The sequence below is a fragment of the Montipora foliosa genome, chromosome 2 (genome assembly GCF_036669935.1).
Source record: "Montipora foliosa isolate CH-2021 chromosome 2, ASM3666993v2, whole genome shotgun sequence".
Classification (NCBI taxonomy): Eukaryota; Metazoa; Cnidaria; class Anthozoa; order Scleractinia; family Acroporidae; genus Montipora; species Montipora foliosa.
Window position 1 is genome coordinate 50212022 of NC_090870.1, and position 27500 is coordinate 50239521.

General features: G+C 40.0%; 2 protein-coding genes across 10 annotated transcripts in view; one reads left to right on the forward strand and one right to left on the reverse strand.

The window, feature by feature from the left end:
• Positions 1 to 21190, forward strand: part of LOC137993463 (uncharacterized) — a 26723-nt gene extending 5533 nt beyond the window's left edge. For both annotated transcript variants that reach the window (XM_068839321.1, XM_068839320.1), the window contains exons 6-23: positions 50 to 284; positions 1590 to 1707; positions 2223 to 2352; positions 3532 to 3627; positions 4429 to 4479; positions 6860 to 6922; positions 7001 to 7094; positions 7765 to 7790; positions 8060 to 9175; positions 9584 to 10472; positions 11684 to 11851; positions 14504 to 14621; positions 16158 to 16281; positions 17075 to 17173; positions 17927 to 17971; positions 18078 to 18134; positions 19660 to 19733; positions 20875 to 21190. In XM_068839321.1, the coding sequence (XP_068695422.1) occupies positions 50 to 284; positions 1590 to 1707; positions 2223 to 2352; positions 3532 to 3627; positions 4429 to 4479; positions 6860 to 6922; positions 7001 to 7094; positions 7765 to 7790; positions 8060 to 9175; positions 9584 to 10472; positions 11684 to 11851; positions 14504 to 14621; positions 16158 to 16281; positions 17075 to 17173; positions 17927 to 17971; positions 18078 to 18134; positions 19660 to 19704 (3474 nt within the window). In that variant the 3' untranslated portion in view covers positions 19705 to 19733; positions 20875 to 21190. The remainder of the gene's footprint in view (positions 1 to 49; positions 285 to 1589; positions 1708 to 2222; positions 2353 to 3531; positions 3628 to 4428; positions 4480 to 6859; positions 6923 to 7000; positions 7095 to 7764; positions 7791 to 8059; positions 9176 to 9583; positions 10473 to 11683; positions 11852 to 14503; positions 14622 to 16157; positions 16282 to 17074; positions 17174 to 17926; positions 17972 to 18077; positions 18135 to 19659; positions 19734 to 20874) is intronic.
• A 1401-nt stretch (positions 21191 to 22591) lies between these two features.
• The window catches only part of LOC137993465 (cadherin EGF LAG seven-pass G-type receptor 3-like), a 36947-nt gene continuing 32038 nt past the window's right edge, over positions 22592 to 27500 (reverse strand). For 4 of the 8 annotated variants that reach the window (XM_068839322.1, XM_068839323.1, XM_068839326.1 and 1 more), the window contains one exon: positions 26628 to 27314. In XM_068839322.1, the coding sequence (XP_068695423.1) occupies positions 27103 to 27314 (212 nt within the window). In that variant the 3' untranslated portion in view covers positions 26628 to 27102. Of the gene's footprint in view, positions 25096 to 26251; positions 26300 to 26626; positions 27315 to 27390 lie in introns of those variants that run through there. The other 4 variants (XM_068839329.1, XM_068839330.1, XM_068839328.1 and 1 more) reach the window with 4 other exon arrangements.

Consider the following 27500-nt stretch of genomic DNA (forward strand, 5'->3'; position numbering starts at 1 on the left):
AAGAATAAAAATAATACTGTGAAATCATAATTTCTGATTGCTACTCTAGGTGTCATCAATGCTCACCCAGTGTTCTTCTCCAGTGGATAGTGGATATGGAAATGGAAATGTGAAGGATTCCTTTGTTCCTGCAGTCAGTATACCTCAGACCAAAAGCATTGATCATGTGCCTGCAGTATCTCAACAAACCTGGTTACATGTACCTCTTGCACAGGAATCTGTGAGCCATGCCCAAAATGGTCCCAGTGAAGAGTGCCCTGATAAACTTCCTGATGAAATCAAAGGTACATCATGACGACTTTTCAAGAGATATGAGAGAAATAATCAATAATTATTATTAGTGTACCAGTACTGTTTAGCAAAAGAAGAAGAAGAAAAAACTTTATTTGTACTCTATTCTCGCCTTGGTAGAAGTTCCTTAGTAGAAGTGCCCCCGGAAATATTTTTGGAGATTAGTTTTTTTGATAGTGTGTAATTTGCTAGGTATCAACTTGTCCCCATTTATTACAAAGATGTACCTAAAGTGAAGTGCTTGTTGTCAGCAATGGTCTATTGGAGTCATTTGGAATGTCCCTTTAAATTGTATTTTTATTGGGTCAAGAACTTTACGTGCACTTGTCCTTGACGTGTCCAGTTTCGTTGACTTTTGACCAAAAAGTTACCGTAAACACAATAGATAAGCTGCATTCATAGATGCGCCAATCCGAGTTTAGAAGCTCAAGATTTGGAAAAAACATTCTGATGGAATTCACACCAGATGTACCTTATTCTTTTGTGAATGTACATGTATCAGCTTAAAGTAAAGTCTGTACATTTTAACCCTCAAAATTGTAGATTTTAATTTAATTATAAAGAATATGTCCATTTGGTTGGAAACAAGACTGCTTTTCCTGATGAACGTTTTCACCAGGATAATTTCATTGAGAACTGTTTACATCTGTAACGTGTTTACATACTTTGCTTAGTAACCAGGCAAAGCAACCAAAATGGAAGTTCTAGGAATTCTTCAGCAGTTTGTTACCACCATGTGTACAGGAACATTAATTCATCAGTGACAAACTCCCTCGTAAAAGAGAGGTCAATAATTTCTTTGACAAATTTGCTCTCAAAGTTGTAAACAATAGCAAAACAGTGGGCCATTTACCCCGCAAGTTCTTCATGCTCGGAGTAAAAGTGAGATGCCATGGGTGACACCGCCAAAACCTTTGTGGTGAAATGCAGATTCCCTGTCTGGTAACCTTCACCTGTCCAAGAAAGGCCCTTCTGAATCGCCTAAAAGACCAGCTACATGTAAAATTAATATTATTATGAAAGGAGTTTACCAGGCTTTCACCACCGTCTCCTTTAGGAGCCACAAAACTTGCAAAAGTAGTGAGCAGTTATCATAATTTTTACACAGTATCTGTCGATGTTTAATTGAAACATACTGTATTTCGGGTTTGGAGGTGATTATGGAAATTTGCAGATTTCTCCACAGATGTACTCATACAACCCACACCTCCATTTGTTGACAAAAAGAGATGAGGCTTATCCACTGGAGTGTTTATTTTATCTCTCTGTTTGCTAAAGATATTTTTTTTCTTGTGCAGGGAAAGATATGTTTCCAGTCTCAGTCGTGGGTTCTTTAACAAGAAATGGATCTTTCTGGATGAAGAAGATCGGAAAGACTGACGCGGACAAAGAACTTCAAATCCAGACTGGAATAAGGTAAACACCAGTTGAGTACACATGTACAGCTACATGTAGCAGTTCATGTAGTCTTGTATGATCCTGCACTCGCTTTTGCTACATGTACAGTATTACTGATGACGTACATAATCAGTCTGTTCTTAGCTGTTTCAGGTGTGTATTACAATGTAATAGTCAATTCAATCTTTTGACAATATTATTCACTGAAGTGCAGATGAATAGTGGTGAATAAAAAATTAATTAATGTATCATTTTACTGGGCAAGCCATTTGGTTTCTCTTCTGCTTCTTTGAGGTGAATATTGTCCCTTGCTAATGACCTTCAAAGTGACCAATCAAAATGCACAAAAAGCACTTATCACTCGTGTGGTACATGTACAGTACCAGCTGTAACATGCCAATAATTATTTTTCAGCTTGGCTGTTTCTCTTTACAGATGAGCTTTGACTTGACTTATCAGAACACATGAAAAGCACTACTCAAAATTAATCTTTTGGTATAATGTCAATGAGCAGATATTCTGTTTTTTTGCAGAAGTTACTTCCACAACCATGGTCACAGAGGCAATGTTGATGTCAGTGTTGGGGCACTTTGTACTTCACTTAATAGGTTCAATAAGGAGTTCTGTCGTGTCAGAATAGAAAGTGTTGCAAGCTCTGGCATGGTAGGTTTATATAAAAGTAAAGAAAAATCTCAGCTTGCGAGCCAGAAGGCCCATCAGGCCGGCACTTATCTCTGCTTTCATTACCATGAAGCGACTAGGAATATTTCTATTCCCCCCTGGATGGGATGCTACAATGTAGTCCATCGCAGGGTTACGCCCAGCATTTCGCCGGTACCCATTTATACACCTGGGTGGAGAGAGGCACCGTGAGAGTAAAGTGCCTTGCCCAAGAACACAACACAATGTCCCCAGCCAGGACCCGAACCCGGACCACTCGCTCCGGATTCAAGCACTCTCACCATGAGGCCACCGCGCCTCCCTCAGGTAGGTTTATATGCTTTGCATTAATTACATGTACTAGTGTTAAAAGTAATTCATTACTTGTTTCCAACAATTTAGATTGGAAAGATGAACAGGTGTCTTACGGTATTATGATTTATTGAAAATTCTTCTTGTCATGTAATTATGTACAATGTACTTGCTAAATTTTTTATGACTTGGCAGCGGGCGAAAGGACAAAACTATGACCTTTGTGACACTTGTCAGATGCTCTGCCCAGTGAGCTATGTTATACAGTGTATAAGACCTTCTGGAGAGCTGGGCCATTTATGTATATTCTGTATGGATTAAGTGTCCCATTGGTCTGCAGGCTCCACTATGTCACATGGTATTATTTTTTGGCCCGGTTTATGATTATGCAGAAAATGTAGATCTTAACAAGTGTTATTGAAATCCAAAAAGAAAATTCGGGGTAACCACACATTTTTCAAAGAGAATTGATGAATAATATTTTGTAAAAAGCTTTAAAATACAAAGCAATGTATGGCATTCTTTCTCAAATTGAAGCTTAATTATCTCTCAAGAATGCATGGTTACCCCCAATTTTCTTTTTGGATACCAAGAGTACATACTAAGATCTACTATTTCCAGATAGTTTTAAACCGCGCAAAAATATCCCTGTATTAATAAGCACCACCCATGGGAAATCGGAGTATCTTGAGATGCGCAGAACGTACGCGCAATTATAACAACAGTAGGTGCCGTTGTTAAGAATGCAAATATTGAGGTCAGTGGTCTCTTTTCACATCAGGTGCATTACACCATTGATATCAATAGTTGCATTCTGTAAATGATATTATTTAAGCATAAATAATATTATTAATTTTACTTTTTTTTCAGGTAAAAATACGTTTTGTTGACCATGGTATACTGGAAGAGGTCTCTCGCTCAAGCTTGTGTCCCATTCCTGAAGAGTTTGTTGATATTCCTTTCCAGGTGGGTTGCCAGTAACTTGTGCATGGAAGTGCATTTAGTATGCAAAAAGGCTCTTCCTTGTTTGGCAACAAGTCCTAACACAAATTAATGGTCGATCGCTTGTGTTGTGCACGTTTTCTGACTGCTGTTGCTTGTTTTTAGCAGTTGCTTAGCAAAGTTCAAGCTGGACAGGTGAAATGTTTGGAGTCGAGCCATTGAGTCCTGGCATTTCTTTGTTCAAGGGAGCTTGAAGTGCTACAATTTTGGTCCATTTGCTCATTCTCAGAACAGTACAGTGTATTTTTGCTAACCACAACAGTTGCATGTGGGATCCATGAAGAAAACAATACACTAAGTGTGTCGTCAGCTAACATAGTATTTTAATTCAAATGCACTTGTCCCATCCAACATTTGGCCAACAACATTGGAAGTTATTTTGTCCTTTAGTACACAATATGTTATATGTACTGTATCTAATGGTTTTAGAATAATGTGTGAAATGTCATAGAATTGACTTTGGGAATGGACATGAAAGGGAAAGTTAGAAAGATTGTCACAGTTGGATATTAAGCAACTTACATTGTAAACAGTTGCAACCAAGCCTGAAAAAAATCAAGGCTTGATTCGACACAGGATTCGAACCTGTGCACAATTGCATGTCCATGGGCTTGAATCCTATTTCTTGCAACTGCTTACAATGTAAGTTGCTTATCTACAGTGTACTTGTAACTGCAATAATCTTTCTTTCGTTTTTTACATGACTGTTTGTGCTGTGTTATTTCAGCAATGCCTTGCTGACAGTTCTTTTGGACAACTTTTCAGGCAATGGAGTGCTGTTTATTTTCAAATCTCGACACTCAGCTCCCTTATGAGGTAAATGTACATGTATGGGTGAACATTTTTGTAAACTGTCTTACAAATAACTTCCATGTTCATTAGTTCCCTGTGGGACGTTAAAGAACCCACACACTATTCGAGAAGAGTAGGGGATGAAGTTCCCGGTGTTGTGGCTGTCCTATGTGTGTATATGGGTGGGAGGGTATAGCAGGTCCACATCAGCTGAATAGCTGCCATAACTTCAACCTGCTCAAACAAATAAAATAACAAAAAAACAAACAAAAAGGGCAGGGAGTAGTCAGTATTGAATGCATGGTGACTTTGTAAACTTGCACCATTGCAAGCAAAGCTGTCTTAATACTGAACCATACACCTTATTCCAAAATGGCCGCCATTTAAATATTTTTTTGTTTTTATTCAAATTAGCCCTTGATGTCTCGTTCTTAAGCTTAAAATTCAAAAGAATATTTTATCTTGAATGAGGCAACAAGGGCCAATTTGTATCCGCATAAATCAGTGGCCATTTTGGAATATGGTGTATTAAAGGGGCAGTGTCATGGGAATTTGACTATAATAAAAATTTACTGAATCAATTTCAGTGACTTTTTCATTCTTAAATTGCTTCTGGAGCACCCGCAGTGCTATAAAAATCGATTAAATTTGAAAGAAAAATGAGCCACAATAAGTTACAGTACTACGGAGTTCATCTAAGATGCAAGGGGAGAACTTGAAAACGTTGGCCGACGTTTTCAAGTTGGCATTCATTTTTACTTGGCTACGCATAATCAAAAACACTTTAGCATGTTTTTTTGCAAGCTAAAAATAGCTGTTTTGAAGAAAATTTAGCTATTAATTTTTGTTTGCCATGGGTAAACAGGTCTCCTTTGCTCTCCAAATTTTTACTACATGTTGTTAACAATCCGTGACACTGCTCCTTAAGGACAACTGCAATAAGATTGCATTGTTGTATGTGATTGGTTAATTATCTCCATCCCTAAACAGAATACTTGATTTTCACTATCAGTGTTTGAACTGCAGAACAAAAGTACATGTACAGCTGTAGCTGTTTTTAAATCATAGTAAAACCTAAGACATGTGAATTTATCAGGCCTTCTGATATTACACGATGGTGCGATTTCGCACAATCAACCTCAAATCGCATCCGATCGCACAATTCACGAAAAATCGCATAATTCACAAAAGGACGCACAAAATTCATAAAATGAAACATAAATCAACACGTTTCTTAGAAATTCCTGCATAAAATACGCCATTTTAAAGATGATTTATCTCGGAAAAAGGCTAAAAGACCTTGGTCACCTTCGATTTCGTAAACATTCGAAGTTCAAGGCTTCATGTCGGGGACCTGGTACGAGTCTCCTTCTATTGGTGTAACACAAACACGGCCTTATATACACACCACTGAAATGACACAGTTGCCTTCTCTTAGAGAAGAGATTTGTGAAAAATAAGGGAAGTTGTAAATTTTTCGGCAAAATGTAGTTTCTTTCGTTGAAAACTGATAAAAACTTACTCATGGATAAGTTTGTTGTGAAAACGCTCGCTTTTTCTTCGACGAAGAAGGAAGTTCCCACCTTCTGCCCAATCTGACAGCTCACCATCGAGCAACAAAGTACCTCACAGGTACGCTCCACGTGGACGATGGACTGATGTTTTTCTTGTCGTGCAATATTAGGGCCTTTTATACGAGAGAAAATAACCTGCGGTTTACTCTGGCCTCGGTGTACAAAATACTCAAAAGGAACTATTTATACGAATATATATTCCCAGGTCAATATAAGCCGCGGCTTGAAAAAGATGTGAACGTAGATTTTGTACCATTTATAAGGGGTAAACATTCGAGTCTTCTGTAAGCCGCGGCCAGAAAAGCCGTGGCTTATTTTCTCTCGTGTAAATGGGGGTATGGCCCTACTGTGATTGACCATCTTTGGAAGTTCGTGGTTGACAAGCACCTTGATCATTCATTTTAACGTACTGGTGCACCGGTAGTGAAGAAGACCTCATTTTTTTTATTTATCCCAACTAATGTCGATCGAGATACATAATTACTGTTCCTTTGTGTTCAAAATATCTTTAGGGCAGCAAAAAAGTGTTTTTCTTAACCTGAAACCTTATAAAACAAGCTTAAAATTGCTGAGAAAAAAATCGCATAATTTACATTATTTATCGCATAATTGGCCTTTCTAATCGCACAATCTGCCCTGAAAAAATCGCATAATTTGCATTTTTTAATCGCACCCTATCAGAAGGCCTGATTTATTTAACTACTGTTATTTCTTGCTTTAATTTATCATTAGTATTCATGCATTACACATAGTTTTGATGGTACGTCTGTAAGTACTGTAGATAGAGCATTGAGTAGCTTCAAAGTACATGTATCCTTACACTTCTTTAGGCCAAGTGGTGTTTCAAAGATTTAACTTTTCACAAGATTTTGATGGCTGCATTAGAGGGCAAGGTAGGTAATCTTTCATCTTGTGCTTGTGAAAACAGTTTCTTCATTACTCATCCACTGCACATGGTATTTTTTATTTAGGTCACTGATGAAAAAGGTCATTCAGTTAATCATGTGATATTGGTGTCGTGTGGTGATGTGCCAGTCTGCATTAACACCAAAGTTGCAAGTTTAGGTGGGTGCCTTTGTACTAAAGTGGTCAAACTTCACTGCTCAGTTCTGTTTTCTTTGTCTCCCAAGTCTGCTTCTGAGTCCTGTACAATGAAAAACAGTCGTACATGTAGCTTCACTTTGCCCAAAGGAGCAAAGTATACGATCCAGCTTTGATCATCATACTGTTTTTAATAATAAATTTAATTATGTGGCTAGCCTTACATACGTATGTTTCATCCCTGCCAAGGGACTCATCAGAGACCTTTCAGCTAACTCGTCAAACATTGCGTTTGAAGTCCCGTATGTAAGGCTAGCCACATACATGTAATTATGTATTGTCGAATTCTTACACTTTTTTCAAGTTAATAATAAATTTAATTGTATTTTTTTTCCATATTATTTATTTTCTGAATGCAATAATAATCATTAATAATAATTATTAGGGGATTTCCCCTACAGTCTTGCACCTATTTTCCTTCAAAAGCGGTTGGAATGTCTGGACTGGGACTTGAACTAAATATGAAACTAAGGTACTGTACATGTACAGTATACAGTATACAGTGTACAGGTAGATAACAATGGTGGACTAAAACATAAATTAGGGAGTAAACATCAAGACAAGGATAGCACTGACCACGATGTTGTAACATAAAATTACACTGCACTGATCTCTTTGCTGATATTTTTTTCAGTTGAGGAGCAGCGACAAGCTCAGGAGGTGAGAATGTTATATTAATATCTCAAGGGATTTAAAGAGACCTTGACATGTACGGTAGGTCAACTTGTGGTAAGGGAGTGGAACTCTTTCAAGATTTGCATTGTGGTTGGTTCTGGTAATCTTGTCAGGGTCAATTACATGTATTTTGAACTTTCTACTTGTAATTCAACTGCCGTTCTTAGGTTTTTGTGTGTATGTCATGGATACACGAGGAGTTACATTTACGCATTCTTATCCCACACTAGATCCTCTGTATTGATTTTTTGTAGGATCGTCCTCTTCGGCCTAAACCAGAAGACACCAAGCTGGACACACCTCTTTCTCAGACAGAACCTCCCAGTAATGTCCCTGTGGGGGCAGACACAAAATTTAAAACCTTAAACATTGAATATGAGGAAAAAACTGGGCTGTCAAGTACAGACACTGACATGTATGTTGCTGATAATGCAGTGCCATCAACTTTTGATGAAAGTGTCATAACCCAGGCTTCAAATGATAGCTTGCCTTCCCTGCGGGCAGAAGCAGCTGAGTTTTTCCCATCTCCACCTGAAGATAATACACAAAGTAAAATTCCTTTTCACTCAACTTTTGACCAGTCAAGTAAAGTGCCTGGGATTTTACATCTTCCAATGTTGGAAAATGATCCTGTCAATGAAAAACCAGACATTGAGAACACAGAGGCACTACCTGATCATCCCCAGATTCTTCCTGGCTGTGTTGACTTGGCAGAGTATAACCGTATTGTTTCACAGTGCTCTGTGAATACCATAGCTGTGGAAACCCTACCAAAGGCTCGATTTGTTATGATACGATCATCTATCCGAAGGATTATTGAGGGGATGAAATGCGATTCGTGGTGCTGGACCCTCGAGAACAACAAACGCCTCAACCGCCTTTATATGGAGCAAACAAGAATTGGAGCTCCACTCTTCTTATTTTTCTCTGGACCTAAGAGTTTAAACTTCTGTGGCATGGCACAGATGGTGTCACCCGTTGATCTCAATGCAAGTTGCCCTACACTGACAAAACCATTTTGGTTTGCTAACAACATGGTGGGAAAATGTACTATCAAGTGGATGTATGTGCATGATCTACATTTCAGAGATGTGATCACTTCTAATAATCATATCAGTGGCTTTAGCAAGTGGCATTTATCAGATCTTGGGAATGGAGCTGAGATCCCCAACAGACTTGGGCAGCTTGTCATCAGGGTTTATGATTCAGGCAACAAATTTCGCTCAATCTTGCAAGTTGCTCTGGAGTCATACCAGACCTCTGAGTTGGAACAACCAAACAATGATCCTTCTATGCCAAGGATAAATCATAAACCTTTTGAACTTCAAGATAGTTTTCCTCTGTCCCAAGAAGAGGACTGGGATCTAGAGGTAGGTCTCTGTTTTTCTGTGCTGGTGCTACATGTATACCTTAGCAACTATCCACAAGAATATCACAATAATTATAACTTCTGCAGTGTCAATTCCACCATTAACCTCTGAGAATCCCTACTAGTGAATACAACATGTGATGCAAAAATGTTGATACTGCAGTCTTCATCTGGAAAAAAAAAGTGTTTTTTTCTAGTATAGTACAACAGTGCTTTCAATAAGATTTAAAGCACATGGCTAAGTAAATGTTACATGTACAGCTGTAGCACCCACTGGAGGTTGTAAAAGGGTCTGCGACCAGTGGAGGTTGTACAGTAAGCTGTCTGGAATTGTTCTGAGAAGCATGAGCATACATGATGTAGCTGTGCCTCTCATGTGTATTTTTTTTTGTGTGTTTTTTAATCTAAGATTGAGGAAAGTTTGAAAGCTGCTAAGTCTTTGAAAGTGGAAGCAGTGACTGCCAGCCCAGATGAAAAAGAAGCAATTACTGTCTCAACTGTTGAGCTTGTGTCAGATGAGTCTACACCTATGGAAGTTATAGGAAATGAAACAAGTGATGTCAGTGATGCCTCTGCACATTTTTCTGAGGTTAGTAAAGATGGCGTGAGTATAACATTTGTATCTGTGCAAGAAGAGGAATTATTAAACACTGTAAGTTCTGAGGAGGATGTTTTCTCGTCACAACCCAGTGACAGCATAGAAGCTGTAAAAGATCAAGGACAATCTTGTGCTGGTTCATCCTTTGAGCCATTACGTGGTGGTACATCAGAATATCAAAAGACTCAAGATGATGCCATTTCTAGCTGTCAGGCACAAAGTGTACAAGGCTCAACCACCGAAGCTCTTTCTGGAGGTGATTGTGTTGACATTGCAAATACAAGTGACTGGGAAAGTTCAAGCCCTGTTAGGGCATTTGGAAATGAAGTGGTATCATCATGCTCTGTAGAAAGAGAATCATCAGAGCTACAGGATAATGTCAATGAAATTCAAAAGGAGAACAGAAGTCTTACAGACCCTGAGCAGAACACGCTGGAATCCAGTGATCCTAACTCTCAAAATGGAAGTTTAAATGGACATAATCCTGGTTCTGAGACTGGCGTCAATGTTCCTGAGGACACTGGCGATAAGAAGTTAAATGACAATGAAGTGCCGCAGGGAGAAATGTCTGATCTAGGATGTGCTGGTGATGTTAGTGGGGATAAGTTTGAGCCTTCTCAAGATTTTGGTGATTCTATGGCTGATGGTGAAGCCGTCATCTGTGAAAGTACATGTAGCAACGTGGATGACAACATCTCAGGTCTGATGCGTAATTACATATGTTGTTGGTTCAATTTTTTTCCTGGTTCAAATTTTTTAAAACCAGTTCAATTTTGATTTTCCTTTGTTTCAGATAATGATAATGAATATGAGACAAAGAAAAATCAAAATTGAACTGGTTTAAAAGATTTTAAACCAAGAAAAAGTTTGAACCTCAACATGTGCCTTATGAAAGTTGTGGTAAAAAACTTGTCTAAAAAGCAAAGAACCCTGCCACAATCTGGTTGGCTCACTTGGTTGAAGATTGACCACTGCTTGGGATCGAGGTTGTAGGCCTGGCCAGCACCATGGGTCTTAAAATAACCGAGGAGTTCACGGTGTTGTGGTCTCGCCTTAAATCTCCAGCAAAATGTGGGCGGCTTGGCAACGTTGTCTCTAAAAAAGGCTACGGTGCCTGAGGCCACGTAAGCAAAAACAGCCGTAAGTCAAAGGAACTTTGCCAAGTGTTGGAATATGCAGATGTGGATGTAGATGTAGATGGAGAAATTACTGTCTTTGCAATTACATCTGCAAATAGTTTGACTTTCAAGTCTTCTCAGATTAGGACTTAGGAATGTTTCGGGTGTCTGTAAGAGACAATTGCTTAAATTATCCAGATAATTGCGATGATCACTTCACTCTTTCGTCTATAATCCGCACTTCAAATTCATTATGCTGAAAGTGGAAAGTTGTGGAAACTTTTTCTGATCAGAAAATAGACTATAATTTAATTTTCCCACAATCAGGATTAGCTAATCAGGCCTTGAACACCTGCTTGGGCCCTGTTGTTTGATCTCTTATTTCGTTTTCTATAACGACGTAGTCTCATGAATGATATTGAATTCCCTCTAGGTTTGACTAATAATGTACACTGTATATGCACCCCCCATTAGGAGGGAAATTCCCATATTTTGGGGCAGATTTACCCCCCCCCCCCCCCCGCCCCTTTTCTCAATATTTAAAGAGCTGCTGTAACCAACCGACATTCAAGTGGCACAGAGTGCTATCAGGCGGTTTTACTTTAGACAATGATAAGTTCAGTTTCAGAGCTTTCTTATTTCAAATATATCTTGACTAACGTGAATTTTTTCGGATAGAGGGCATGTGGGGGAGGGTGTGCTCTTGCCGCAATTTCTTCGGCCCCCTCTTTCTGGAATTTCTGGATCCGCCCCTGAAGGAATGAATGACCCTACACTGTCACTTGTATACTAGGAGGTGAAGCAAATCTGCTACACTTAGATGTTGATGGGAACATTCCTCATTCATCCGATAATCTCAGTGATGAAAACCGTGCTTGCCAGACGGGTAATACAAATGGTGAACACCATGGAAGTTCTGAGGACCTCTTGACTGATTATGAAGATTTACCAGTGGAGATAGGTGAAATAGTCATATCCTTGATTATAGTTGTGGTTCCCACCTGTCGTTTTCTTTTTTCTTTAGTCATTTCATATTTTTTTACCTGTCTGTTGTTACATTCTTCATCTCTCGTCAAAGGCCTTCTGTTTGACTAGCCACGCAGACCAAACGATTCTGTACTTAATTGTTTAAGCCAGTGCTAGAAACGTATCGCTAAGGCTACGTTAACACGGGTCCGGAAAAATTTTTGCACGGATGAATTTAATAATAATAATTTTTAATACTTCTTCTGCGCCCATTTCATAAAATGATCATGGGCGCAAATATGGTTGCGACGACGTTTTGGAGAAGATGGAAAATAATGCCGATCTCGTGTACTGCATCTTCGAGTTTCGTAAGACACATCCACAAGTTAAAACTGAAATCCAACATCAGATGGAATGGATGATAGAACGATTGTAGAACAAATTATGAGAAGTCGAAGTCGAAGAAGAGCAGTGAAAAGCGAAGAGCATGTGCTGCCAGCGAGGCGCTCTTGCAAATTTTGTACCTGAACCGCCAGTTTACATGGAACAGTGCAAATTCTTTTACAGATCGCAATGGTGTTTACAGGGATCCGTGCAAAGTTTGAGACCAGTGGCGGCATTTGTTTACTTCTCTGCTGTGATTGGTTACGCTAATGCTTTTAGCCAATCACGTTGTAGCTAAGTGCAGTACGCGGCAAATCAAACATGCCTTTCTGGAGTCCGGTTTCTGGAAACTCCCGAAACTCGGGTGTCAAAATTCCTTCTGTATCTCAAAAAACGAGAGGGTTTAAGTCGTCAAACTTCACAGTTATTCTGCTTCTTGTTATCTTGAAAAGATCTTAAAAGATCAGCTTTACAAAACAAGCGGATGGCTTTTCGGGTCTTTCGAGAAACGGGCCCCTGGGGCCTGTTTCTCGAAAGTCCCGATAACTGTTCGGGCCCGAAATGCCAGTCGTCAAACTGCAATCTGCTTAGTTTGAAAAGCTAATCCTTTAACATGTTTTTGATGTAAGAAAAACAAAGAGGATTGCGTAGTTTGATGGCTTAGAACCTCGGCGTTGCGAAGATATAAATGGAATTGTGGAATCCGAAATAGGCCTGAAAAGTTTCGGGACTTTTGAGAAACAGGCCACTGGTCCGTGACTTTTTCCACGGCCGGTTGTTTTGTAAGCTGTACATGCTCACCAAGAAATTCAAATGTGTACGTTGACTCGATCGATGAATATCAGAGACAACTGCCATTTGCAGCAACGTGTACTGCAGTAGCCCAGCTAATCCGGCAAAAATAGCGATGCCCGACAGCTATCGCTCGTCTCCTCATATCTGTATGCCTATTTGAAAGAGTTATCAAAATAATGAATAATGGCCTTTACAGTTTTGAAGTATCTTTTTTCGTTTCAGAGATATTTGCGTTTTTGTGTTATGCAAATAAGCAAATTGATGACGTCATCAGTGGGTCCGCTGAAAGATGGATCACAAAAGCAAAAGTATCTCTCAAAGTGTAACAGCGATATGATTCAAATTTGGCATGAGTAATAACCCTTAAGTAAGGTGCAAGATGGTGCAGAGTATGACGTAACCATGTCAACGCTTTTGGCTCCAGTCCCTTTTGGTTATAAATGAAGTTTCTCAATTTCCTCTCAAATCAAGCAAGACAGACAGTCCTGCTGAAAACACACAATAGAGCCCACGTTGCTGTAGGTCTCCAAATCAACTCATTGAGTGTGAACGATGTTTGGTTAAGACAGAAAGCGGAAACACCAGTTCCCCACAACCTTGATCTGGAAGCAAAACGGTTGCCATGGCAACCGCACGATCGGTGTCATTTTATGTGCTGACTGATAAGCATTATTAGTGCCAAGTTTGAAGAGAACTACGGTAATATTTCCAAGGATATTTTAGATTTTGTGATTTGTGTTACCCTTGGAACCACTGATGACTTCATCACTTTTAACACAAGAACCTTAATATCTCTCCAATGATATGAGATATTTTATAAATGAGAACACCATGTTTCCTTTTTTCAAAAGATGTTTCAAATGAGCCTTAGTTATTTTTTGTTTCATAGGCTCTTAGTAGGACGTAGATTCCAGGCCTTAACCGCGCTATCCGTGCAAAACCTCGCACGGTTCGGGTGTTTTCATGAGTCCGTACGCATATTGGAACCGTACCGGTCAAAAAGTTGACCTCCTTTCTTTTAGGTCCCAAACTTGCACACTTAGCCGTTCAAAAATTCGTGGAAGGTGGAACTGTGCAAGTTTTTGACCGTGCAAAAATTTGTCCGGACCCGTGTAAACGGGGTATAAATACTGCTTTCGGAATTCGAGTACCACGTCGTTAGCAGTTCAATTGATGCCCCCCCCCCCCCCCGCGTGCCTCGCACTGGGATAGAAAATTTAAATGGAAAGTAAAAAAAAGAAGCCCTAACAGCCCCGCAGAAAAATAAATTATAGTCTAGTAAGATATTCATTTTATCTTTTGCAAACTGAATCGAGCAGGATTTCGCATCGATGTCATGATGAGGTCAAGCAGATAGTACGGTAGATTGTGGCTCAGTGAATTGTCCAATAGTAGCGCACATTTTATCGCAAAGATATAATTAGCTGTGCACTGTATGACTGACTCAAACGTTTTCACTCAATTACAGGGACAGAGCATTACGTTTATACCCAGGAGAATTTGTCAAGTTCTGGTACATTTTGGGCCCGCGTTCATCGGAAAAAAGAAGAGGAAAGAACTTTTGTCGAAACAATGAGGCGGATGGGGTAGGCAAGATTGCAGCTGAAATTGAAGTCTCCAGATAAATGCCCATGACTGTTAAATTTTCCCCTGAGATTTCAATGGAAGGCTAGATAAGATCTAGATCAGAACGTTTGTATCGTGAACCTAGTTAATGACCACGAGTCTCCTCTTGTCGTGCATTCGAACTGCGAATCGGAAGGTTACGAATTCGACTCCTGTTGGAAAACAAGGACTTTTCCCCAATATGCCCTTGTCGTAACAGAAATTCGTCATTTCATTTTTTCATGAAGGTGTTGATGCAAACAATACAGCAACACAACGTAACACTAGGTGATGAGGAAACAATTAACGAAAGCTCTTCGTCGTCCTCTGCGAAGCAACAACCTAAAATTAAAAGATAAGAACTAATCCGCTCTATTAACATAAGAAAGTATAATAACTGAAAATATTTACTTATCAAGAGCGACGTGACTTGGGCATACTGGAACTGTTTCCTTGTGCTGCTAAACATGAATTGAGCTTAAGCGCTTCCGATTATTTGCACTGAGCTGCGGAGGAATCGTGGGAGCTTGGCCGGGCGGAAAGCTCGTTCCCAGGGTCTCTTGCCTCAACGACAGTAGAGACCCCGGGAACGAGGCTGGGCCGGGCGGCAGACTTGGACGCGGTGCCAAAACGTGTCATTCTCGCATTGGTTGCGAAGGAACAGATGTTGAATCTTCAGCCTGGTTAATGAACGAAGAGACTAACTTAGGTGTTCCAGGAACATATCCGAGTGCTCCTATGACATTGCGATTACTGGTCTCAGTTGAATATTGTGCGTTAAGTTGAAAATGTTTTGAGCCCAGGAATGACAAACCGCCTCACAGACCATCGTTTTTGGGGGTCTAGTATTTTGAGGCACCTACAGCTATCGAACGTGGGCCGTATTCCTTTTTAACTTTTCTTGACACTACCACATTTTTTGTTAAGTATCTATTTAACAATTTGACCCGTAGCCCGCAAATACGGGTCAATAACCCATGAGGCCGAATGGGCTATTGACCCGTGGCCGTTGAGGGCGATGGGTCTAATTGTTTTAGTATCACCCAACTAGTCGGACAGAAAAGGCAATAATAAAGTTAGCAAATGCAGGCTGAAGAAATATTTATTTGGCAAGAAAACGAAAGAAAGCGTCACGCTTTTCGCTACTCGAGAGCTCTCGAGGACTATTACTAACAGTCCTCTTGTAGCGTAGCCAATTAAGATGCAGAATTTGCATAAGTCTACTAGTTGAGTGATACTAATCACTATTAGAGACGATTAGTTTGAAAGTCTGGGGAGAGACTACTGTCTTGTCATGCGAAATGTTCACTTCGGGTTTCCGTCCCCGCTCTAAAAACGTCGCTTGCTTAATAAGCTCTATACGATAGACTGACTACACACTGACGGTTGAATTTGGAGATGACTCCTGCTCAGGTTGTTGCAGCGTCAGTCGTCAACACGAGTCCTTTTCTGGACTCCATTAACCCGGAGGATCAAATTCAACCAAGGTAAAGATTGTGATGTTTCTTTCTCATAAGGGCTCGAATTGAATCAAAGAACGAACTTTTAGAAGACATCCACATCTACAAACCCTGCGCAGTCAAAGGCGATGACGGGTATTGGTACCGCGCGCACATTGAGAAAACACCTCACAAAGGAAAGGTAAAAGATTTGATCCATTGTGTAGTTGCCTATTTTAAATTAAAAGTAATTTCTTTAGCCAGTCACTACAGGCGTATGCGATGAAATGACCCAATCAACGGAAACAGCATTCCCAGGAAACGTTCTAAGCGCGGCAAACGTGTGTGTCAGTAAGAAAGTAACAACTGGTTTGGCCTTTGCTATTGATTGGTTGAGAATGTGACGCGAGAGTTCTAAACCAGTCGTGCAACAGCTTCAATCCCGGAAAAACACCGAAAATTTAAAACTTTTCCCGTGTTTTAAACTTTTGAACCATAGGCCAACATGTACCCTGCCCCCTTACCCACCACACCCAACCCAACACAGTGTTGTTTAGAACTGGAGGCGCAAGTAACCCAGCCACGTCTCAACATTATTTGGGGGGTAGCGGGGGAGTAGCAGCTGTCTCTCTGTCAGAAAATTAGAGGCCAATTCACCGGGTAATCTTTGTGTATTTTAGGCTCGAAACTTCGAAATTTCACGGACTGCATGTGCGTACAGGCTCACAAGCGTTTTTGCCACACAATAATTTTCCCGTTTTGATGACTAATGTTTTACTGATTTTTAAAGCGTTAAGGGTTAAGATTGGGGAGGTAGCCTAGTTTAACAAGTTCTTTCAAAATTTGAAGTCAATTTGTGTATATCGGGACGCCTTCTAGAAGCGATTCCTATGTTTATGAGGACGTCGACAAAGTTCCCCCCTATGGCGCATTTGACTAAGACAGTCTTGAACATACGATGTACCGTTGAAGATGGCATTTGTGCCCCTCTTTAGGTTGGAATCAGATTGCTAGACTTGGGCGAGTACTGGGATGTTTATCAGAAAGAGCTGAGAGTTTTAGATGACGAGTTTTATGTTGCACCTCCAGCTCAGGTAAGCCGGTTTGGCTGATATTGTCGATCGGTCGGTTGAAAGGGAGTCACAGCAGCCCAAAAATCGCGGGCAACAATTTGACAATCATCCTCTTCCTATTTTGCCGGCTTCAGTGTATTCTCATCTTTTCTTATGATACGCAGAAATTTGATTTTGTCAAACGAGTTATTAAAGTTAAACCGTCACAAAAAGGATTTACGAACTGACGCTTCGAGCATGAACCTTCGTTTTACGATGAAAATGTTGCATGGGTTAGAGGCCGTTTGAACAGTTCCTCCAACATTTGTAGATCACGCGCGTGCTTTGACACTGGACGGGAGAGTCCAATCTCTTGTTCTTGGTTCCTTGCAATCAGGGTTGGCTAGTTTAACAGCTTTCGCACGCTTTGTTTTTGCTTTCAACATTAACCCAACATCCGTTCAACGTTTGTAATGTTGAACGAATGTTGTGCAAATATTGAAACCGTTTAAATGAGCCTTAACCCTTTCATTCCCACGATCGAAATGTTAATTCTCCTAACTAGTACCATAGAGTTGTTTGTTGGGTGGTCATGTGTCAAAATCACACCTCTAACGCTGATAATAATCTTCATTCTCAAGTGTGAAGAGAATTTACATCTACCGATCACTCATGGTGGGAGTCGAAGAGTTTGGCTAAATGCTAAATCTCTCTATTATGTCAATCTTAAATGCAAATATACATGTAGCATGAACAATTTCAGGTTCTTAGCACATTTACATGCCATTTTTGCAGGCCTTTGAATGCTCTGTCTCTTTCAAACATCCAGGGAACATGAAGGTAAGAAAAAAAAGCCCAAGACATCGCATTAAGGCAATTTCTGAATAACTGACTAGACGGATACCCGAGCGACGAACTGACCTTTTTTCTTTGTGTTATTTTTAAGGAGAAAACTAAAATGTCCAGAGTTGTGAAGAAAAATAAAAAAATCAAAGTTCTTGTGGTAGGTAATTTTCAATACGTTAGTTCAAGATTAAGGGTTTTTAGCGGTTTGCAAAGTTTAAAAGCCGGTCTCTTTACATCTTGAGGGTTCATCAACATTCTTCAGTTTTATTGTACCCTACTCTATATCTGATTGGCTCAGAGTAGACAGTTCAGGAAATCACACAGTCTACATGTTCTTGAAGAATCTGAACCTGCTCGCCTTATGCATTATTATTGGCTAGGAGCGTTTTTCATTGTTTAAGAAGAAAGAGCAAGAACTTTTGTCACTTGATTTGTCTAAAACATTGCTTGATAGAGCAGTTTTCAAATGACTGTCGAATTTAATTATGCGATTCCTGTTGCTACGCTTAGTGATTGGTTTAAAAATCTCGCGGCGTGCACGCGCAATTTTTTCCGCGCCTTGAGCAAGTTACATGGAACTGCTACGAATTTGGGTTGGTTCATTGCGCTGTTTGCACCTGCTGTGATTGGTTGAAATAATGACTTTGGTATTTGTTTTACGACACTCTATTGAAAAACCGCTCTCAGTATAACAATTAAGGAATCGGTTGTTTGTTTGTCTTACAGCGGTTTTCAAATGAGTGTCGTAAAACTAAAACCAAAGTAATTACTTTGGCCATTCAAAAAGGACGGAGACAATCCAGTAAACCAATCAAAACTCGAAGTAATTACACGTAGCCGACACAAAAGGCGGGAAAATGTGCACGCGCGAGCCACGATTGGTTTTGGTTTCACTTCTGATCGGTTGAAAAAGTGGCGCGAGAACTTTGAACTAATCACTGAGTGAAGTAGATGCAAAACCAAAGTAATTCCGTAATTACTTTCGACACTCAATTGAAAACCGCTCTATACACGAAAAGTTGAGTTGATAAAGGTAAATTAGCCGAATCAAAGCCTCGTGCAGACGGACGCAACATTGTTGGCCAACATTGGTCCAACATTGTTTTGTGTTAGACGTTGCGTCCGTCCACACTGTTGCGTGTTGTTGCGTGTTCAGTGGGAGTTGTTGCATGAAGTTTGAAACTGGTCAAACTTTTGAGACAACAGCTCTCCAACATTTCTTTTGTTCCTTGATCACCGAAGCGTAGCTCAACAATGTTGGATCCTCTTCCTTTATGCTCTTCCAACATTGTTGAGGCCACGCACGCGCGTTCAATGTGGTCTCCATGGAGATAGCAACCCATCAACAAGATGGCAGCCAAATTTTGTAAGTTTACAAATTCTAATGGGTCGTATCCTTCGCGTAATACACTGCACGTCTTTACACTGTTGGGTGTTGTTTCGTTCGTTTGAAAGGGGCTTAAGACTGCAAACAACCTTATGCTATCCGTAAGTTATCCATCTTTCTCTGAAACAAGCAGCATCATTTAATACTTGGGCATAAAGTTTCCATCCTGGTAAAATGTGTACATGATAAAGGACAGTTGCAGTCGACTATTTGCCTTTAAAAAAGTTTGTAGTTTGATAAGTTGACGTTTTCGCGTAATTGACTGAAATTGAGGGTTTTTTTTTTTGCTGAACAGAAAAGTTACAGTGAGGGAACAGTTTGGGTGGAAATCCTTTCCTAATGCAACTTGTGATATTGGACACCAATAAGGTTGGTACGTGTTTTTGAGCAGTGAGATGTGTTAGGAATATGAACATCATTCCGGCATGGAAGTGGTTTGAAGGTCGTTGAAGGTCAAAGGAAAAATTGGTTATTTCACGTGGTTGTCAGGGCGGGAACGACATCGAAATGTACCAGGATTGACCCTGATTAGATGCAGGCCTAATTTTGACATCCAACGCGAAGTGTCCAAGCATTTGCTGCCTTTTTCCAACATTAAAGTAAGGGTAAAGGTGAGCATTATTTTTGGCTTCAATAGGCCATTTTACAGTTGTGTGCTAAGTGACCTGGCCTATTAATGGCTTCGAGGCTGACGGTGACCCTGTATTGATACAGACCTCACTGCTTTTATCATGAAAATTGTGTTATTGTAATTCTAATTAGTCTACATTAACATTAGAAAAGCACAAAGGTTTGTATTAAAGCAGGATTATTAGGCCAGGTAACTTAGCTACAACTATAAAATGGTCTATTAGGGTACATGCAGCTGTTTTTCTTTCCTTGAAGGACACTTTGCGACGTTAATTGACTGTATGCCGAGACGAAGAAGAGTAAGGGGGCGCTTATTGAAATCCGTGTGCATCTAATTAGGGTCACAAAAGTATTCACCTCTAAATTTTAAATGACTCTCAATTTAGAGAGAGAGAGGAAGGCGCGGTGGCCTCATGGTCAGTGTGCTCGACTCCGTTTGCTGTTTCACGTACGTAAAGGCAATGCAAGTCTCTTTGTTGTCTTTGCTTTTTAGAGCCAATATTTTTTGCCTTTCTTGTTGTCTTCGTCTTTTTTTCTTGAGCTCCCTCATTTATCTTCCAGCGAAATTAAAATACATGTATCCTGTGTCATGCGCGGAAAAACGCGTGCGAGCAAATCACGTGTTTTGCTTTAACCTCTGATTGGCAGCGATTTGTAGCCAATCATCAAGGGTAGAGAAGATGAAATTACTCTGGCATTGAATAGCTGTTGGAAAACTCCAAGATTTTTTAACCATGGAAATAAAATTTCAATTTGCGGTAAGATAAGATACAGACAATTCATATTCTCCCTTTGTTAAAAAATGCAGTTGACCTAGAGAGCTTACTTTTTTTGTCTTATTTATTGTCTTATTTTTGTCTTATTTGTATGTTTATACTAGGAGCCAAAGACAGCGTCGCTGTATTGCCGGCTGAATGTGTTGACTCTAGCTGGTTGTTGGAATTTCTACGTTACAATTGGTTAAGCTTTTAGTAATTAAATATTCAGTGCTTAGTATTCTCAGTGCAGATGTTGCAAGTTTGACAGATTTCCACATTTTGGTGTGTCTGTTTTAATCATCCTGATTACACCAAACAGCCGCATGAACTTGTCCTGTTTTACATTAGAATTTTGCGAAGTGTTTCCATTGTATAAATCTCGGTATACTCTTTTGTTCAACAGGTTGTAATTGCTTGTAAATAAAAGCTCACACTGCTTCTTGTCCGTCGTTGTTGTCGGGGAAAAAAATCTATTAATTTTGCTCCATTGTCCGGAACTCGAGCCCCTGTCTTACGTATACCAATCTCGTTTATTCTGGTTTCAGTAAGTTTGCGGTTATATCCGTTTTGCTTCACAATAGTGTTTTCACTCACGTGATCAGTAACCTTGTTTTTCCACCGTAACAAAAGAAAATGTTTGCATGATAATAGAGCTCAATTCTCGGAGGATCAGTTGGGTACATCGATACGGCTGTCGTGACGTCACGTGAAAACAGTTTATAGGCCATTTTTCAGTTTGGTAGTGCAGCAGAGAGGACAAAAACAATAGAAAAAAGTTGTAATGAATGTGAAAGATATTAGCATATTATCCACTTTCCTTTGTCTTTATCCTCTAAACCTCTCTTTCAAGCTGAATTTTAATACAGTGGAACAGCCATTAAGCCGCCACTAGCCGTTACCCTGAGGGTGGCCGCTTAATGAAGGTTTCACTGTATATCGAAAGTACCCTATTGATGCGACTGGTCCATTCGTTTTTAACCAGCAACATCTGATAACCGCTGAACGGTCGGCTCAGTTGGTTGAGAGTTGGAGTCGAGGCTGGACCAGCCTTCAGGATCTTAAAATAACTGAGACGAAAGTGCTGCCTTTGTAAAAGCATCTGCAAGTGGTTCGACGTTCAAGTATTCTCGGGTAACGACTATAAACCGTAGGCCCCGTCTCGCTACCCTTGCCCAATAACGTGGAAACCCACAGACTCTTCGCGAAGAGGAGAGGATAGAATTCCAGGTGCTGTGGCTGTCCTTTGCGTGTTTTATCACTGACTTGGGTGGACTAGCTTGAATGGTTCATACATTCAGTTCTGGTCCGTCCCACTGCTCAATTGCAGTGCAAAATGGAGTAAGTAAGTAAATAAAGACAATCTTGGCTTCCTTGCACGCATCTTTTCGCCCATACTGTTTGGGAGTTTAATGTTGTCAGACGTTAACTAGACTGAAATTAAAATTGCTCTACAACTTTTGTTGGAGAGAACAGGACAGCCACAACACCGGGAACTCCATCCCCTATACTTCTTTAACTTCCCACAGGGAACTTATGAACATTGAGACGGGCCTAAGGTTTATAGTCCTTATCCGACAAGACTTGGAAGTCTAACCATTTGCCGATTAAATTAGAAGGGCAGCACTTTCACCTCATGCAGTTATTTTAAGATCCTCAGAATTGATCCATCCCGCAACCTCCCGCATAACAGCCGGGTGCCCAACCATCTGAGCCACCCGGTACGCGGTTTGTAGTAGCACGACTGTCAGTAAGGTACTATGCACTGTCCTTTTTTCTCCGCCCAAAGTGCACAAAGACTTGAATGCATATTGTAAGCTCGTAAAAACAACAGAACCCTCGTCAGCGTGGATGTTTTATTCTTATTCTGTTTCTATCAGTCTGATAAATAGCCTAAATTTATTGATTCTCGATACACTCTAAAACGTAAGTTAATCATTCCACACGTTATAAGTGATACATTTCTTAAGATAATGTCTTATCGCATGACCAAACTGTTCAGAATATATATTAAGAAACGAAGTTTCTCCATACATTTCTCTTTTTAAGTTGATAGGCCTTCGAAAAAAGCAGTGGTTTTTCCTATTTACTCGTTGTTAAAAGGAAATTGTGATACATACAGTCAAAAGCCCATGGGCAGGAACGAACCACTGTCCTATATTCCCGACACTGCGTTTTCACAGACCGATTTATTTTTAGATTGGATTTTCTGCGAATAAGGCTGCCGTGTGAGCCCGATAACCAATCACAAGAAACTAACTTGGTATCATTGCGTCACCGGACCGGAACGGCCTTTTCCCCCGAGGGAAAAGGTAGTCTAAAAATAGATCGGTCTGTAAAAATGTCGTATCATAAGTTAAGTTTGGAAGTTGTTCGCTCCTACTCATGGACTCCTGATACAGTTTTAATACACAACGAGAGACAAAAATAATTATTCAACACGAACCGCTCTAATGTTGGACATAATATATATTTTTTCTTTTTGTCACGCACTCAATGCCTTCCATCATATATAATGTTTCGCTACGAGAAATTGTTGACAGCAATACATGGGAGTCAAGAGAGACGTTCCTCTCTGTCTTCCCCTTGAACGTTTTTTTTTAAGGAAGCGTTAAGTAAAGGGTCAAAATATGGTGCTCATTTTTGTACATTCCTCCATATACTAACACAGTGAGCAAACATAAAGTTGTGGTATATACAACAAACTAATGGTAAATCTGTTCCTTGCACAAGAAAGGGATTTTTAGCCAAATTTTAGCACTTTCAATTATCGCAAGATATTTAAGATACAGTCATAAAAAAATAAAAACAAATGGTATTACCATATTCGTATAGCTACTGCTCAAGATTGTTTTTCGACTCCGCTAACTGAAGGAAGATTACAAACCATGGCATTTTGATGGGAAATCAATTAACTGTTAGAAACTTTCATTTGCATGTTCTTGCCATGCTTAACATTCATAATAAACATGTTATATTAGAGAGTACAATTTACAAGAAATAATATTCTCAGCTAACACAAGCTTTCAACCTAACACTGCGCAAAACAGTTCACTATTGAAAGGGGATGAGTCAGACGTGACTTCTTTTCTTGAAGAATTACACGGTTCAACTTACAAGCGTTGCGCTTTGTGCTGGTCACAGTGGTCCTTTAAATTTCATGACTTATGCAACACTGGAAGGTAGTTCATTTTATTTCAAGAAAAAGTCAAGTCCTGAGAGCAAAAAATAAGAGGTTCGGATGGCGTGTGACCACAAGGTGGATTTCTAATTCGTTGTAAGTAATCTATAAGCCGAAGCTGATGTACTGATATACAAGTCTTTTATCTTTGTGCTAGTAAGCCTCGCTAACTTCGTTTTACAGCTAAAATTCTCTTCAATTTTACACATGCCAACGAGACGAATAGGTCTTATTAGCATAAACACAAAACATGAATTTTCAAGCCGCCATTATCCAGTTTACATACGATTTGAACCAAGAGAAAATAAAGGGGAAGACCTTAAATAACAATGACCACGACCAGGTTTTCTGAGCCCGCGAGACTGAGCACCCCCAGCAAACCATTGTTTTAACGAGAACCGCTGGTCAGTAACCTGGTTCTGGTCATTGCTGTCTAAGGTCTTCCGAAAATAAAGTGGTACACGATTCTTTGATGGCACGTGACGTCACGGCAGCCATGTTGGTGTAAAGAACAATGGAGAAAAAGTCTTTTGGGAATTTGATTCTATTTATTATGCAATTTTTCTATTGTTTTGGCACCAACATGGCCGACTTATCACGTGAGTGCAATCAAAGAATGGAAAGACTTTGCATTGCGTTTACATGAAACGGCAAAGGACAATGATGCTGCTCGTCACAAAAAATTCTCTTATTCTGACCTGTTTTCCCGTTGGCTTCCAGGCAAGAAATAAGCTAGAATCAAACAAGTTTCTTTGATTTTTGTGAAAACCTAAATTTCAGCTCGATGTTCGCCGTCTGCCGTAAACGCGACCTACATGTCTATAAAGTTGTGAAAAGTCGACGTCTCGTATCAAAAACAGTATGATATAATTTTTGTGACTTTCCGCGTTTCATGATCGAAATGACGCAACTCAAGCTTTATACAAACAAAGTTCTTTAGAGATTTTTTTCAACATCTTATCGTATTGATACATAATCTCTTCCCGCAAGTTCCCGCGGGTTCCAAGGCAATGTTATGATCATTTAACTGTCTCCTGAACGCAATAAATTTTAACGTGCTCACAAGATGCGCAGGACGACGATTCGACAGAATTGAAGTAATTTTTCAGTCTGACTTCTTGTAACGTGGGACGCCTTCTCTCGTGTGTTAGCCTTGCTGTTTCATCTACAAAACACAAACTGTGTAAGTCACGAACTCGTCTTGATGCACAAGTCTAGAAGACTCCCGTTTGCATGCCAAGTATCATAAATACCCTCTGAAATTTAGTACGTGTTCACGGCATAAGTCATTGTAAGTCCCAGTTTCTCTTGGGACTTACAATGGTCCCAAGAGAAAACAAAAACAATGCTTATGCAAATTTTGGGGGGACAAACAAAGATTATTATGGTATTTTCCGAAGTGGCCTATATTTTCCTTCCTTTTGCTAAATTTAGTATTAAATTGTGTAACTCAATTAGCCACCTGTAATTGAGGGATGATGGTATCTCGGTATTAAAACGAGGAAATACACTTATTTACATACTCAACAGAATATGTGTTTCTGATTGGTCATTGACAAATGCATAACAGGTTATAGAGCGCAATAGCAACGAGGAAATTGTTATGGAAACAGCAATTGGGTAATTTTGTTGAAGAAAAGGGACTTTAAGTGTCTAGTCGTTCTAGCGTTCTAATTGGGGGCAATGTAAACTGAAATTAACAATTAACGCAAATCGAGTCAACTGTTGGTTTTTGAGGAGAGGAGAAACCGCAGTACCCGGAGAAAACCTCTCGGTGCAGAGAAGAGAACCAACAAACTCAACCCAAATATGGCGCCGAGTCTGGGAATCGAAGTCGGGCCACATTGGTGGGAGGCGAGTGCGCTCACAATTGCGCCATCCCTGCACGCCCGAATAAAAAATAGTCATGAACTTGATTTATGGCCGGTCACTCGTGATGTTTTGAAAGTTGTCAAATAGCACTTTTGAGAACTTCCAAACATCATCCATGCCCATAAATCACGAAATGCACTCGAGTTCATGGGATTACCTATACTTAGTAATTCACAGGTTCTTGGTTTGGCGAGCTATTGTTTTCAATGTGATGAGTTAATTTAGAATTATCGGATATCCAATACTACAGAAAGGCTCTACAGCTGTAGGAGCAGTAGGAGGACTTTCTACAAGAACGTTTTACCGTCGGTGGGGATGAGGAGGAATTTAGCAGACATATAGTTTAGACACATAGATGGGAAAGCGTCAATAAAGCATCGTATAGTAACGTTTGTTAAGTGTGTGGCTTTAGATGTCAAGCCAGAGTTACAAATGGATCCAGGACTGACCTATCTAACGGGCCGACCTTGCATCCGAAGCAATCCTTTAGGTGTTGGCTGTAAAGAAGGAAAAACACAGACAAGGAAAGAGTTGAAAAGCCGAAGAAAAGCTGGCAAGTTTTTGAAAGGATAAAAGCGCAAAAACATCATTAGTCGAGCAAGGTACTCAACCGTGACTGCGAAGACAGAGTCAAATGAAGTCAAAGTTAGAACTCCGAATAAAACTTTTATGGTGCAGAAAGACAACTTATTTTCCGTTGAGAATTGGTTTAATATTTGAAATAGCTTGCATAGGAACGGAAGACGAAGGTTACATATATGAAAGACATTTAATATCCTTCAAACGAAATGAAGAACCAACCAATTCAGGGCAGAACATTTCATTTTAACTCGAAGATGTATCAAGTGCAACGATTGCGAACATCCTTAAACGAGCATTATAATGGACTGAATAGAACTAGTTTAAGCTGCCAAGATACCCACTGAGTCGAAGGGACGCCGGATTTAGCGTTTTCGTGCGGAAAACTAAGGACAAAAACAGGGACTTGAATGCCCAGAAGGGATAAGGGTTTTCACAGACTTCTTTTCATTGTTGGAACCTTTAAGCTTTTTCCTGGCATTACGGGGGTATTATCGCTAGAAACGAAACGTGTTTCAAGAGGCAAAATAAGCATAGTCAGAAATAGGGCTTATAAGCGCAAACACTGGTTGTAGAGCGAGAAAGATTGATTATTTCTCTACGAAAGACGTATTTGGTGATTAGACTGTTGCTTCGCACGTCACTCAGTGGCGATAAAAAAGTTCATCAGTCCGAGAAAAAAAAGGAAAAGAAGAAAAAAAGAAAGAGAATAAAATAAAGGTCAAGGGGAATAAGGGGGAGCAAGATTGAATTGAGGACGTCCAAGTTTTAATCGTGTGCACCAAGAGTAATTTCCCACGAAAATATGGCAAAAAGAGCAACGTGCGTGAAGTGCAAAGACTGCAAAAGGACGGCAGGAACTGACCTTAGGGTATCCTGCACTCCTAAAGACAGAAAAATATTCATTTCTAAGTAGCTCCAGGCGCACGCTTTCTGAAAGACCACAATAAGACGCACAGAAAAATTAACTGGGAAGGGAAGAAGCAAAGAGAAGCTGTTTGAGGGTTACCTCGGGGAGGACTGGAGTCCCGCGATTCGCTCAGGAGCTTAAAACTCAAACGTAAAGTAAGCTGGCTTGGTGTTTTCTTGAATCGGAGGCTCAGAGTTGCTCGAGGGACA